The 15,568-nt window shown below is 43.5% G+C and overlaps 1 protein-coding gene across 4 annotated transcripts in view; it reads left to right on the top strand.

Annotated features, from left to right (window-relative positions):
• Positions 1 to 15,568, top strand: part of LOC129754509 (RING finger protein nhl-1) — a 168,326-nt gene that overhangs the window by 93,206 nt on the left and 59,552 nt on the right. For 3 of the 4 annotated variants that reach the window (XM_055750624.1, XM_055750623.1, XM_055750622.1), the window contains 5 exons: positions 1,794 to 2,070; positions 10,281 to 10,423; positions 10,484 to 11,764; positions 12,415 to 13,118; positions 13,208 to 13,450. In XM_055750624.1, coding sequence (XP_055606599.1) covers positions 1,800 to 2,070; positions 10,281 to 10,423; positions 10,484 to 11,764; positions 12,415 to 13,118; positions 13,208 to 13,450 — 2,642 coding nt within the window. In that variant the 5' untranslated portion in view covers positions 1,794 to 1,799. Of the gene's footprint in view, positions 1 to 1,793; positions 2,071 to 10,280; positions 10,424 to 10,483; positions 11,765 to 12,414; positions 13,119 to 13,187; positions 13,451 to 15,568 lie in introns of all 4 variants that reach the window. The other variant, XM_055750625.1, reaches the window with a different exon arrangement.

The raw sequence follows: 15,568 nt of genomic DNA, 5'->3' as shown, positions 1-15,568 counted from the left end.
AGATTAACTTCGCATTGAGGAACAGAGATGGATAAATAAAACAAGTACTTTATTCGGCGTACTTGTAAATTAATTTTCTAATACACTTATTCTTGTCGAATCACAAAAAACGTTTATTCACAGTGTGCTTTTATTCAAACCATAAGAATTACAATAAAACCGTTTTAAAAATTGGATGCCATGGAAAAGTCTTCATAAAACAATTTTAAAACTCATAAAAGCCAATTGGCTTAATCTGTGTTACTTGGGATATGTATAGTCAACCATTTCAGTTTTTTATAGAAGCTCATGTGTTCAATAAATGTTAGGCGAATTTATCTTCTATCATTCTCAATCGACAGAAAAAAAAAATACTCCCACTTCACCTTCACCGATTATCGCACATGGCCAAGACGGATAAACCAGCAGTTAGTCACTTATACAAATTTCCAAAAATAGCTTCCCCTTAATTTTGCGCCCATTTTTTTTGTACATTCTTTAATCTAACGGCTCCGAGTCTGAGCCTGAGTCTCAAAAGATTGACTGTCATTCGGTTTCCGAATAAACTTTTATTGCATTCCCGCATGAACTGTTATTGCTGCCTGTCGTCGCATTTTTCGCTGATTTTTATACAAACGATGGCGCCACCATCGACAATGAAAAATATTATGGAACCTACCGACTACTCTAGGCCTGTTCGGTGATACTAGGACGGGGGGTTCGAATGTCAGCAAAATTGTGATCCCATTTCTAGCGCGGTTTGAACGGAAAAAAATGACAAAAGTTGTGGAAATGTTCCAGTTGTAAATTTCACGGCCATCGAATGGGGAAGCGTTCATCCTGTTACGCGTTTAAGTATTGATGGGTGCTTTTGGATCGTAAAAAATCGGCAGCATTTATTTATTTGCTACCTATTTGTACAACCTTACGGAGAGCAACAGGATGTGTACTTTTGCCGAAGTACTTGCCAACTCAAATAAACCGAAACAAATAAACCGGCCTACATTTTTCATTGTGATAATTCCAGTGAAAATTTAATTTGATTTTTTCAGCCATAAGGTAGCCGGTAAGATAATAACAATATTTAAACATGATTTAAAAGATGAATAAACATTTTCTTGTAGTTTTTCACAACCAAATGAAAAGTTTCTACAATTGTTCAATACCATCATCTTTTGCAATAGCAAATGTTTGAGCAAATATCGCTCAAAGTTATAATTGTCTCGTTATTTCCGTACGAATTCGAAGTATAAGTAATTATGATTATTGAAAAAACAACCTTGAATACATCAATTATCGTTGAAAATTTTCTTTCAATACCCATTAATGAAGCGGAAATGCTTGGTGATTGAAAAAGAATTTTTAAACCAAATTAGAGATTGACTAGCAGAAAAATTTTTAGATGAATGCTCTGTTCCCTGTTAAACTTAGGGCTTCTCACTTTTTTGTGTGTCGTCAAAGGACGGGATTATTGAAAACTTTAGGCTTCTTATCATACGCATGAGTAACAAAAAAGTACCGACACTTGGGACAAATTTCCTCAACATTTATACCCGAGTCGAAGATAATGTTGCGAGATGGCGGAAAACTTTCTGCCCGTTTTCTTCATGAGCTTCTCATAACGACGACGTCGCGGCGTCTTTTAATAATGAATCCGCAAATCCTTAATTTTCATCAACGGAAAGCGAGGGGCGGCTTTTACCGTCGCAATTATAAGTTTTCGAATTTAATACGCACCCGGAGATTTTGTCCTCGAAATAATAACCACGCATCTTCATTGTTTCTAATTTTTTTTCTTCTCTTCCCAATTGCAGTGAAAAATGGAGCAATTTGAGCAACTTTTAACGTGTTGCGTGTGTCTGGATAGATACCGCAACCCGAAACTTTTACCATGTCAGCACTCGTTCTGTATGGAGCCGTGCATGGACGGCCTCATCGACTACGTGAAGCGGCAGGTGAAATGTCCGGAGTGCCGAGCCGAGCACCGGATCCCCTATCAGGGGGTCCAGGGCTTTCCGACCAATGTGACGCTGCAACGGTTCCTGGAGCTGCACATCGAGATCACCGGCGAGCTGCCGGATCCGACGTCTGGTAAGTAGTAATTGACTACGTATTACTTTATTACTCCTAGTTTGAATCTGAATCCAGGTATTATTACAAAAATATACATTGTATCAAAGATTCACGTTTAACTACTCAAGTAAAATCAATTATAAATTTTTAGTGAATTACTTTTTAATAAAAAAAAACCAACAGAATTTCAGTAACCTTGCATTGCACAAAATGCATCGCTGAGTGGCAGTGGTTGAGGTTGAGCTGAATCGCTTCTATTCCCGCGAAGGTGCAGCCGTCGCCGTCTGAAAGGCGGGTCACCTAGAGTTGCCAGCCCTATGCCCTCCTCCGCAGTGGAGACATTTTGCATCTTTGGTGCAACTAGCCACCTGACGACCTGCTTTACCGCCTATTGGTGCCCTTGCAGGCAAACGATTTGAGCCCGTACTCGACACAACGTAACCACCTTTCCGGTTGCTGGGGGATATATATCTGGCAGATAGACCACCCCACCTTTAACCGCCGACACTTAAGTGCTGCATTTGCTGCCGCTATCGGAAGTTTTGCGAATGTCACCTTTATTCCGGATTTGGGAGGTCCTTCCGCATTCTGAATCTGCCGGAGCGTGTTTGGTGGATCCTCCTTACATCCCCTCTTAGGCCTACCAGCTTGTCATTCGTCCTCATCTGACGAAGGACATCGGCATAGGTACCTTCCGGTGCCTTTACCACCAACGCCTTCCCCTTGTCCCTGACCCGGTTCGTGGTCTTTCTCTTTTTGCGCTCATCCGTCTGCAACCCAGTTGGCGCTTCAGGAACTTGGCCTCCCTATTTTTCCTCTTTTTCGCCCGGATCCTGCCAGACCTTAGGATCCCGGGCTCATTTCTTCAGGACTCCAGGTCTCGTCTCTCCTGGAGAGTCACCACGTCCTCATGTGCCTTCTCACCACTGCTCGGTTCACCTTGACGTTAGCGAGATTCTCCCTGACCTTCTTATGGATGTAAGACTCTTTTCTAACATAATCCACAAGGTCCAGCGTGTCCGCCATAGCCACCACTAGTTCAGAAGGAGTCTCAGGGTCCTGAAGCTCCAGGGAGCTTAGGAGTTCCTGACTGCCTGCTGGACTTGAGCGAAGGGGTCTTCACTCTCTCCGCTGTCTACAGGCGTCCTCACCGGCTCGGTGGGTTGCCTAACCGGCGAGCGCTTTAGTTCACTCCTACCAAACGGGTTGAGACAATCGTCCGCTTCTACCTCATCCTTCCGCGTTTTTGATTGTTGATCCCACGAGTAGCGAGGTAAATATAGGGTCCACTGCACTAGTGCAGTGACCTGCTTAGCGCAGCAAGGACTAAAAATATACTCTCTATTCTCTCTCACACATTACTATGCATCAACACTACTTTATACAGGTTGATCTAGAGAGCAGGTTAGAGTATTTATCTCTGAAGATCTCCCGCTTCAGGAGATGAAAAATCTCCACTGCTAATGATCTGGAACTAGCTGCCTGCCAAGGTTTTCGCCAACCGAGCGGGTTTCAGCGGCTATTCCAACACGAATTTCTTGGTCTGCCTCTCCTTCCATGTCAATCTGAATTACAATCAAGCGCTTCTCTTCCACTTTCGGTTTAATCTCTGCAGCGTGTGTCCAATCCATCTCCACTCACGTTCTCGAGTCTCGTATTCTAGCGCCTCTTGATGACGCCGGTGATTTGTTTAGTTTCGCGTTTGGAATCCAGTTGCTAGGCATAAAGCACGGAGAGTAATCCTCAGGCAGTGATTCACGCATACTTGCAGTTTTCGCGTCGTCACCGCATATGTGCACAAAGTTTCTCACCCGTACAACAACACAGAATTGACGTATGAGTTGAAGATTTGGATTTTTGTTCGAAGAGAGATCTGTCGTGAGCGCCAGATGTTTCGAAGAACCGCAAACGCAAATCGTGCTTTTCTGATCCAGGTCCCGCTGTCTTTTTGCGTAATCTGGCTGCCAAGATACTGGAAGCTCTCCATTTTTATGTTGAAGCAAAACTAGTTTCTCTGGGACTCCTCGTGGTCTAAAAGCAGCTCAGATGTTTTCGTGGTTCAGTCGGTCAAATGAGACCAGAGTCCTGGAATTCGTTGATTTGTTTCAGTATGATTCGTAGCGTTAAGATGTGGTCCATACATGGTCGTCCGGATCGGACTCCAGCTTGTTGTCGTCTGAGGATAGCGCCAGTTTTCTCCAGGATCCTGTTCAGGATAACTTTGCATAGTATCTTGAGGGTTGTACAGATATAACGAATGACCCGACATGCTTCCGTTTCGTTAGTGAATGGTTTAAGCGCCACTATCTTACGAAAGACCACCCACCTAATCTTGTTTTGCTCAGCTGAATAAGACTCGGTCGCGAGTTCCTTTTGATTCCCTGTGGTGTTGATGTTTTATTAGAAGATGGTCTCTTTTTGAGTTGCATTGCTGTAAATGAAAATTTAGTTTTTCGGTTTTCTCAACATGAGACTCCTTGCGGTAATCCTCGTGCTTTCGTTGAACCCTGTAGCCTTTCCCTATAGCGTTTTTGTTGGTCTCGCCACGTAGCGAAAAACCATAAACTATTGAAATTGCTAGATAGAAATTACTAGATACAATACGTCATGAGCTGGGGTCCTGGAATGCCGTGGAAGTGCCAAGGATATTTGGTGGAAGATGTTCCAAAGATTTTCCTTACCACGATTGTCGGGTTCCGATTCGTGTACGTAGGCCATCGGTTTTGTCGTTGAGCAACCGTCCGGTGGTCATTTACTGGATGTAGACTGGTCTCTAGAATTCGGTTTCAGAAGGGGAAGACGAAGCTTGCTTGAGAATTCGCGAATTAGGATTTATTTGTTTGAATTCGCGATAAGACTTCGTCGTATCGGGTAGTTCCGGTTACGAAGTCAAGCTAGGTAAGGTCCGTCAGAGGACATTAGAAGCTCCTAATTCATTTACGTCCAGTGATCGGAAGAGATAGCAGTTATTTATTGAAGTTATTTGATAGGTTGTCGAATAGGTAAAGTTGAAGTTCGAGGTGTGATTTTTAGACTGAATACCTCAATCTAAACAAACCTTCTTTATTTAGTCACAAGGTAGAGGCAAAAGAGCAAGATAGGGTAGTGCAGTGCAGTGCATTTGTAAAAGTAAATTTTGAGGTAGGTGGAGAGCCTCATTGTGTTAAGAGGAAAACCTGACCCGCCAAATTTATACTCCTGCTCATCAGCAACAGGTTAGACGCACGCTCGCCCAACATTCATCCAACAGGACGTACGCCGAGTCAGGTTTAGGCCACAAGCGATTCCAATATCTCCACGGGAATCACTGACGACACCGCTAGCCAGATTTGGAACGCCGTCTCATTGATTTTCGCCCAACACCACCCCCGTAACAACATTACAAGCAACGGTACTTCCAGCGGGCGCCCCCCATAGCTGCAGAAGTGTGTGGTGTAGCTATGTGATTACCGGAGAAGCAAAAGTTGTTCAAGCCACCGTCGTAGCTACCTGCGTAGCCCGTCAACTAGCATTCGTCGACCGGGAGAGCAGTAGGTAGCTTCGAGGAAGCAGCCGAACTGTCGGGGCATAAGTCTTCACCAACACTCCGCCAAATAGCTATCAGACAGAGTGAGTACTAGGCACTACTTACTATATTAGTGATTGCTGTACAGTGCATCACATTCCCTAGTATACGCTACTCTAGCCGTTTTCGTTGCGCTAGTGGAAATTTAGTCAGTCACGTTGTTTGGACAGAGTCACACAGGCGAGCCGAATAAAGTAGCCGATTTACCACCCACAAAATGAGAAAATCCTTATTAAGATGGAACAATTAACATTGAATCGGACCTAATCAGTCCAGCAGAAACCAAGCGACTCCACCAAATGCCCAGCCATAAAAGAATTTGAAGAGGGAAAGCGTAGTCAGGCCAAACAGTATTATGTAAAATTCACACAACACACAGAACAAAATAAAAGAAAAACATGATTGTAATAAAAAGATTGGGGTAATCGGAAAGGGTGTCACACTTTGTTCGTTGTTTACGTTTGTTTTATTTTTTGCTTTCTTTACTGCGGAGGTTGGCCGCGAATCCAATCAGAATTCTTCTTTTCCGGTCCAAGTAGAGGGTTGGGTCTCGTCTAACGATCCGAATCACGAATTTTCTCTGGGTACTTTTCGACTTCAGGGCGGCCCTCAGAGGTCGAAGTACGAATCCCTTTTTAGAGTCCCTTCCGCTTTTTTTCTAAAATAGGGAATCAAAAGGAACTCGCGAAAGAGTCTCATCAGCTGGGCAAACTAAGAAAGGGTAGGTGGTCTTCCGTTCGGAAGTGGCGCTTAAGCCACTTGCTAAGGAAAGAAGCGTGTCGGGCCTTTCGAAATACATATCAACGTTATATTGGGACCTTTACGAAGATACCCTGTATCCAGTCGGCCGAGAATGTTGCAGTCAGCGAAATGCAGAAGACGGTGCAACATATGTGCTGATAAGGCAGGGTTGGCTTTCAGCATTTCAACAGGGATGCAATCAATCCCAGGTGCTTTGTTGGATTTCATGTCTTTGATTGCCGCTTCTATTCCAACCAGCGAGGGCGCTTCCGAGTTGATGCCATTAATGCGACTTACTGTTGGCGCCTCGAGCTGCAGGTTCTTTTTGCCATCGCTATTTGTGACTCGGAAAAGTTGTTCAAAATACTCAGTCCAACGCTTGAGCTGATCGTTTCGATCTGTCAGCAGCTGACCTGCTCGGTCTTTCAGCTGCATTCTTGCATTAGTCCTTGCACCAGTCAGGTGGCGAGAAATGTCATATAGAATTCGGATATCTCCAATGGCGGCGACTCTTTCTCCTTCTTAGGCTAGAGGACGATCACCATGAGATCGAAGTGCGCTTATCGTCAACTCTTCTGTTCATATCAGCGTTCACTGCTGAGCTCGAGAAGGTGATAGGGTTCTTTCCAGAACGCTGTGCTTAATCCATCATTTCATGATTTATGCACTTTTTCATAAACAAACTGTTGCGTGTTTGTTACTTTATGAATCGAAGGTTGAGAGTAATACAGATGAAATATGGCCACGGATTGCGTACTTGTTGCTTGTTGCTTGTTGCTTTGAGGCAGCGAAAACGACAAGACTGATGATGTATACGCTCTCAACATGGCCCGCCTTCACGAAGCAATATGCATTCGAGGCAGCGAATCCAAAAAACCAAACGAATGTCTCTCACTCATCTCCTGTTACATTCTTGAGGGAACCGAATTCAAAAGGCACAGCAAACCCGAATCTCCTCGTTTGTGCCTGGATCGAATACCCGAGGTTTTTCTGCTGTTGCTATTATTGCACAGCAACCGCACGCAGGCAGCTAGTGTTTTCGTTTCTTTTTCCTCCCCCCTCCTTGCTCCATACGTTGCGGGCCTATGCAATGCAATAAGTTCGGTTGTTGTCGTTGTTGCCTCAACCTTTGCGGAGAGGTTGAAGATGTTCTCCTCAACGACAGCTATCGGCTTGAGTCCATCAAATTCAATAACGTAAATGAGTATGTGTGCCTCGTCTTCTTCATGCATCATGTAGCAACCGAACGTTGAGAGAGTTCGTTCGGAGCAGCGAACGAATAGTGTCTCTCGGAGCAGATCCTCCTCATGGGGGGAGGTTTGAATGAATGTATATGTATCGTCTCCTGTATTACTATACGAGGCCTCAAAGTGTGTATTTTGAATGCCTCTGATGAGAAAATGGTTGAGGATTTCAATCACTGATATAAGTCAACGGCCGTGCGATCGAATCTTGGTCGTTAAATAACCTGAAATACAAAGTAAGCAAAAGGTTGATGGCATGAGTATGAGTTGATAATTCTTACCTCGTTCAACACCATACTCGAAAGCACAGGTTCCCGGTGATTTTTGGAGTTAATTTTCTGTTCCGCTGCGATAAAAACCGAAGCGGAAAGAGCCGTCTCGCCTTGGATTAATTTTGTAGTGAAGCGGAAATGAATTTAAAAATCACTGGTTTGCGGGAATGGACACCTACTGGACCTGAAGGCAAAATCCGTTGACGGTTTCTACGGTAGCATCAGATATTTCTCTACGTGATAAAATACTCATTCAACTTCAACACTAACAAAGGTGGACTGTATTCTAACGTTTTTACCCTAATCAAAGTGGACTTCTGACACACACAATACACTACATCTGACCATTCTGGCCTCTGATCTAGCCCATTTCCGGGCCCTAAAAGCCGCTTACTTAGATCGTTACTATTCGGTGGATGGTCGGGAAAAGAAGTCGAATAAAGATCCAATGAGCTCTCAAATTCTTCTTCGGAGCCGACATTTAGCCGGTGATTTTAGCGCTGCCTGCCTTCCTGCGTAAGGATGGATTCTGCTATTGCTGATGTTGTACAGCACCCCGAGGCAAGCAGCCCGTTTTATCGTTTCTTTTTCTTCACCCTTTCGTTTCTACCATGCATTGCGAGCCTGTGCAATGTGAATACTAAGTTTGCTTGTTGTTGCCTCAAGTTTTGCGCCGAACTTGAAAATGTTCTTCACGACAATGGCAGCCGGGTTGAGCCATCCAAATTCAATAACATAAGCGAGTATTGGGAGCTCGGCCTCTTGTGTGATTCCCAGTTAACATAAATCGGCAGAGAGGTATGTAACCCAGATTGACAGAGGTATTGTAACGATAATGTAACGATGACAGGCTCTGGCGATTTCTCTTGCGATTTTGCTTCATCTAATCGTCAGAAAGGAACTCACCTAATGGGAAGGAAAGCACATTGGTAGTACACTGAAGTGTGCCAAAGAGTGCGCTGAAACAGGTGAAAATTTACCAGATGGAAAGCAGAACTCAGCAGATATGCGGCAAAACACACCAGGAGTGCAAGAAACTCACCAATGAGCAGAGAAAATCACCAAGTATATTCAACAGGTCTGCGTTCCATCTTTGATTTTCTATTTATATGGAAATAGATGAACATTTTATACCATAAAAGTGAAAATCTTAAATTTAGCTGCATCCATGTGGCTAGATAATCAACTGGATAGATCAACTGAATGGTCGCAATGGGCTTTTTCCTAAAAATAAGAAATTACTACAAGTCTCCTTCCTATCAGTTCGTAAAATAGATAATCCAACATGGTGGTGGTTATCTCCCCGATCGATAAATTAGCGGAGCGATGCAGTTGCAAAAGGAGATACAGTAGAGATCTTTAAAATCAAGAATTCAATTCAATCTCTGATTTGAAAATGCCACCTACCCACTGTCCAGTTACCACTTCAAAAAGTATTTTTGCCTATTTACCGTTTGCTCCAGCGGAAATTGTGCAACTTCACTATGGTTTAGATAAGCCGGATAACCTCCAATTTTACTGCTTACCGCAAGTGCTCCACTGGTCATCCAAATCACACATCTGCTACCCCCAATATCGAGTTGGCCACTACTGTTTGTGAGTAGCAGATCTTTGCAAACTGCATTTTTCTTATCATCTTCTCAAGCCTCACGACTACTGACTCACTCCCTTTCAAGCTTCTACGCATTGGTGAACTTCCAAGTTTTTGCATTCTTTAACAGAAATCTGTGATATAACTCGGACTGTTGCTTTTTTACCTAGGGTTCTGTCAACTAGCTTCTTGAACTTGGCGTTTCTGCGTTTTAAGCTTATTTTGCCTTGAGATCATTGAAGACGAAAGCTCAAATCTGAGAAAAAAGCCTCAATCTGAGGAAAAAAAAAGCTTAAATCTGAAAGATGTGCTCCACACGGATTGTATATCATTGCAGCCTTGTGGTCGCAGTCAGCACTAACTGTTTGAAAATGTTGAAAAAATATTGCCGTGTTTACAACTTCTACAAAGTCTTGTTCGGCCTCTGTACGTCCTGATAATAGGCTTATCTACTTTTGAAGAGTGCGCTGAATTGCTCTACTACTGTATAATGTGATCAAATTTTTCCATGAGAATTTAAAGGCCGCCAGCCAAATTTCCTCTTATAGTAGAGATCTTTCAGCAATATAAAAGATAGGTTCTCAATTCTAAATTTATGAAGATGATATGATAAAAAGCTCAGAGTCGTGATCAGTCTATAGTAGTCAAAGTGATTTTTGAAACGAAATAGAAAAAAGCACGAACCTTAAATCCAATAAAAAAAATCCCTTTGAGCTTTAAGGAAAGGAAATTTCAAGAAAATATAAATGTTTATTTTTTGTAATAAAATTAAATTTGACGTAACGATATTTTTAAACATTTTTTGCCTCCAATAGGCCAAGTGATGGAACGCTGCAACGTCTGCTCGGAGAAGGCATACTGTGCCCTTTGCATGCACTGTGACAAGAAGATCTGTCCGGACTGCAAGGGCGCCCACATGGACATCCTGCGGCGTGAGATCAACCGTATCAACAATCAGGTTTGTGAATGTTTGCGTTTAAAATAAATCTGGTATCCTAAAATTCAATTTCATTCAAAGATCCGCCGTGGACTTCACCGGCTAAAAGAAGTGCTAGCCGTAGTCGAGAAGAACGCCCAAAACCTACAAAACAACTGCGGCAGTGTGTCGGAGGAGATCGACGAGATCTACCGTCGGCTGCAGAAGGCACTGAAAGACCGCACCGATCATCTGCGAAACGAAATGGACAAATATCTATCGGTGGAACTGAAGAATGTGATTACGATGAAGGACAATCTGGAGCTTGAGATTGCGAACATTCAGAGCAACTCTGATCTCGCTGAGAAGTTCATGAACGAGGGCTCGGTTGAGTGGGATGACTGTGAACTGATGGACACGAAGGAAATTTTCCTGCGAACGGTTGATTTTATAAGAAATTTTGACTGCGAAACCATGGACTACAGTCGGAAGGTTCGTTTCATTATGAACATCGATCCTGGAAAGCTGGTCATGGAAGTGTCAACGTATGGTGATTTGAAGCTACCGTCGGATCCCTCGGGAATGAGTCAAAGTCAAAGCAGCTTACTGCAGCCACCATCTGGACCAGGATTGATGCGATCGAAGAGTGATCATCGGCTGGTGGCACAACTCCGACAACAGGAAGCTCAAGGCTGGAACCCAGACGAGGAACCTCTTCTAGGAGGACGTAAGTTTGGAGAACGACCTGTGAAACCACAACCAGAGAAGGAAAAATACGGCAACGAGTCTCGGTATGGTCGTGGAAACGATTATGACTACGACGATGAGCCTTCTAGCAGGTCAACGAAGGGACGATTCCGATCACGATTTGCCCGCAGCCATCAATTGGATAACGACTCCGACAACGAATCCAAACAGGTGCGTTTCAACGAAGAAGATAAGAAATCCAACAAAATTACTAGCACCGAAGATGTTGCCAAGGGTCCATTGAGCGGAATATTCCGATTAATGGATTCTCCACGGGTAATGAAACGTCTTCAGGATACGGAGAAGGGAAAGAACAAGAAAGCTTCCCCAGTGTCTACCCCAACGTTGCCGAAGCCCTCGCCATTAGCTCAGGTCAAACCGAAAGTAACCACCGCCAGGCAACTCTCAGAAGATGACGAAATAGCCAAAATCAAGCGTCAAAACAAGGGAGCATCTACGAGTACTACGACAACGACTCCGACTCCAACTTCACCAGTTGTAACGGAACCGGAAAGACCTACAGCGGATCGTGTTACCGCACTCAAAGGTCGTTCAGCAGCTGCACCAGTGACGACCAGCGATGATAGTGATAGTGCTGCATCGTCTCCCGTACGGCGGTCTTCTCCGCAAGTTGAGGTGAGATCCGATGAGGAGTACTAGCTTCTCGTTGGTGAAACTTTCTAATTATTATTTTACAAATACACTTCTAAGCCCTACAACACACACTTCGACTTCAACGAATAAAAGACATCTCCGTTGTTACGTTATGCCGATAAGTATTAATTGAATTTTTGTTTCTTCGATTCGAAACCTACGCGCGCTGCTCAGCTACCGTTTTCCACGTTATGTTAAAGCAAAAATGCAAACCAGTACAAAACAATTACTACAGTCCGTTGAGTGCTGCCCGAGTAATTTTCCCCCACCTTGTTGTGCTAACAAAACCACAAACCCAAATTGAAATCTCATTAGTCCCTTTGTTCGCACAATTGTTTACTCATGTTTAAACTTGTTCAACTAGAAAATAATTCCCCTCAACACCGGCTAGGCAAATAATTAACTTCAATGTCGAAAAGTCGATGTCTAATTGAGGATGTAATGACATAGGCCACACACATATTCACTTTGTTTGACCTTTCAACATCAACAACGGGAGATATCGAGTAGTACACCACATACGAAACAATATTTGTTCAATCAAATGTCCCAGAAAATTTCATGCATCCAATTGCAATTACCGTCTCCGTCTCTTCCGTTTTTCCCTTCATTACCCCCAAACAATTCGACAGGCTGACAGTGACCAGGATGATTCGGAACGCTCGAGCCGTTCTCGTCAAACAGCATCGGCCAAAGCCGGAGCTCCGCAAAAGAAACCAACCCGTTCGGCCAGCAGCGAATCGAACTCGTCAAGTGAATCCTCTAGCGCTTCACCTGTGCCGACACCTGCTCGCACCGAAGAACCGAAACGATCGATTCTGAAAAACTCTGAACCCACCACTCGCAGCTCACCTGCCTCGACGACTCCTAGCGCACCTTCTCCGACGGAGAAAAAACCGTTCCAGAGTCGATTCCTGCCGCAAACTCAACCACAGCAACAAGCAGCCGACAAGAAGCAAGAATCTGAAAGCAGCAGCGAGGAAGAAACATCCTCGGAAGAGGAATCCGACGAGGAAGAAGAGGAGGAGGAAGAAAAGCCAGCACCCAAACCTACCTCAACGACAACGCCTTCAAGTGTCGTCAGTTCTTCTTCTGCTCGCTCTGAGCAAACCAGTTCTCCTCTGCTCAGCCGAGTCCAAGCTCGTGAAGCGGCCGCTGCAGACGCGCGTAAGACCTCCCGCGAAGAAACACGCTCCAGTGGCTATTCGAGCCCCACGAGCTATCGCAGCCCCTATGAACGGGACGAAAGCCCCAAGTACGGAACTTCGTCGGCCCTTCGCTCCCGAACCACGGCCCATGTGGAGCCGGAAGAGAACAAATACGGCAGCTCGTCCGGGTAACGTTTCGCTTCGACACCGCCTCTCTATCCGCTTGCCTTTTCTTTCTCTTTTTTGTCTTTTTGTAGGACATTTTTCTTCCTTTCAGATATACCAGCCGTTTCCTGAACAAGAGCAAAAGTACGGCCGTGGTGGCGCCGGAAGATGACGCCACCGGAGATGATTCGGACAGCCGATTGGGAAGCAGCCGCAATCGGTTTACCAGTGGTTTGCAGGATCGTCGCAACCGGTTGGCCCGAAGCCGGTCCTCGCACAACTTCGGCAACGATGACGAAGACGATGAGCCGGTTTCGCCGACCACTTCTTCGCCGTCGGCCTATCTGGCTTCCAGGTGAGTCGTGATTGAAATGTTCACAAGGGTTTAAGGTTAGAATTGATGATTATTTGTATAAAAAATGTAATTTGTATTTCCTAATTTGTAAAGGTCTTGTTCTCAAATAGCGGTATAAGACAATAATAGTTGCATGGGATTAATTACGTGACATATAAAACGACTCATGTCATTCTCACGCTCACGTATAGCCTCTGCAACCTTAGGTCGAGAATACAATCAATCTGCGCGATAAACCGCTTCTCATGTTGAGAAAACATCGACTAACCATAGTGCAAGCAAATTTACGCGTGAAAAACGCAAATGAAAAACAAAAAAACCCGCAAACTCATCCTGCTCACCCGGACATATACTGAAAATATTCCTAGGGTATTTTTCATCGCAAATGATAATTTCACATAAATTGTTTTTAAAAAGTGTTTTTATTTTATTTTCATCGCTGTTCCTCGAATATTTTTGAAAAATGAGCGATTTTTGTACGTGGTTTTCGCGGGTTCAGTCTTTTTCAATGGAAACAAATTGAAGCTCGTAAAAACGACCAATGGCATGAAACTCCTACACTTTGTGTTTAAAGGATGATGCGAATCGCAATTCCAACCAAATGAGTTAACGATCGTAAAATTCGATACTTAAAGTCGGTTTAAATCGAATATGATAAAAAATCCGCAAAATTTCTCTCCCACGCGAGATTCAAGTGAAAATATCCTTGTTATTCTCTTTGCGATAAACAGAAAGTTTGCTAAAAATCAGATGGTTCGTTTGAAAAAAATGTCCAATGAAAGAAGCAGGCACTATTCCAGGATGTACGAATAAAGAGTTGAATATTGCTCAATTTGTTTAATTATTATCGCTTAAGCCAGAAGTTAAAAATATGTATGTATATTGCCTCCACTTTGGTAGGTAAATGCTGTTTTTTATCGAGTTTTTTGCGATGATTCTCTTATGTATATGCAACGTATAATAAAATTTGTTACGAAAAATATTTACGTACTAAAATGTTTGCTGGGACGTTGTCCGAAGTCATCTTGAAATCCAATATGGCGGATTCCACTAAACTTTAAAATGCTGAAGTTAATGAAAAGCACATGCCCCCAGAATCTGGGTGATGGGTAAAAGGGCTCAATAATTAGTAGTCGAATTTTGCTGTCCTACGCCATTTTGAAATCAAAGATGGCGATTTATGCTTAACTTCAAAATGCATTATATAACTGAAAATGACCAAAATACGAAAAACTTTTATGAAAATTTAACAATCTGCTACGAATCGAAAATTATCTTACGAGGTTAAAAGGCGCAAACTATACCGTCGGCACTTAAGCGCCATCAATCAGTTAGCCCAGACTCTTACCCCAGGGGGGGGACAATTTAAATTTGCGCGGATCTCGTTTGTTGAAACTAGGCAATCTCAAGGGAAATATCTGAAGAATAACAAACAAATTTTATAAGTAAAATAAACTTACCGACGACGCGCCAATCACTTCCGCCCAGCGTCTTAGAGCAGACCTTCAATTGGCCTCCAAGGACCAGGTTCAACAATCAGTATGCACTTCCGCTACCCGAAAGATCCCATTAACCGAACTGAATGCACAAGAATAACGTGTCGGAGACTACCAGTTTCAACAATTTTCAGATTTCCGACTCTATAAATGTAGATCCAACGACTACGGACTACGAGTTTTTGACTTCCGAGCGACTTTTCCAATCAGTGTCTCGAATATTAAGAGCCCGGTTTTCAGTTTCCCAGCTAGCAAGAAGGCTTCCCGATCGCATCCCGCTATGAGGTTGGCTTCGGGTTTTTGCCAAGACAATGCTAGTAGATCGCGCGCGAAATACCAGCATTTCTTCTCAGCGGTTGTATGGACGCTACACCGACAAGCCATTTTACTTCTGGTAGCCCTCTTGACGTTGGATCGTGAAGTTCAATCCGCTTCAACAGGGCCGGTTCATTATTCGCTACCTAGAGATATTAAACTTGAGATTGCCAGTAAAAAGAATTCAAATATAAAAATAAGTTGCAACGCAACAAATCAAATGACAAAAATGTGGAAGAACTATGTCAAAAATATGACAAACCAAAAAGTGACATACGACAGAACTATGAATTAAATACGACAAATG

This window comes from Uranotaenia lowii, chromosome 3 (genome assembly GCF_029784155.1).
Source record: "Uranotaenia lowii strain MFRU-FL chromosome 3, ASM2978415v1, whole genome shotgun sequence".
NCBI classification, from domain to species: domain Eukaryota; kingdom Metazoa; phylum Arthropoda; class Insecta; order Diptera; family Culicidae; genus Uranotaenia; species Uranotaenia lowii.
The sequence above is the reverse complement of the archived record's forward strand: the minus strand, read 5'-3'. Positions and strand labels throughout refer to the sequence as shown.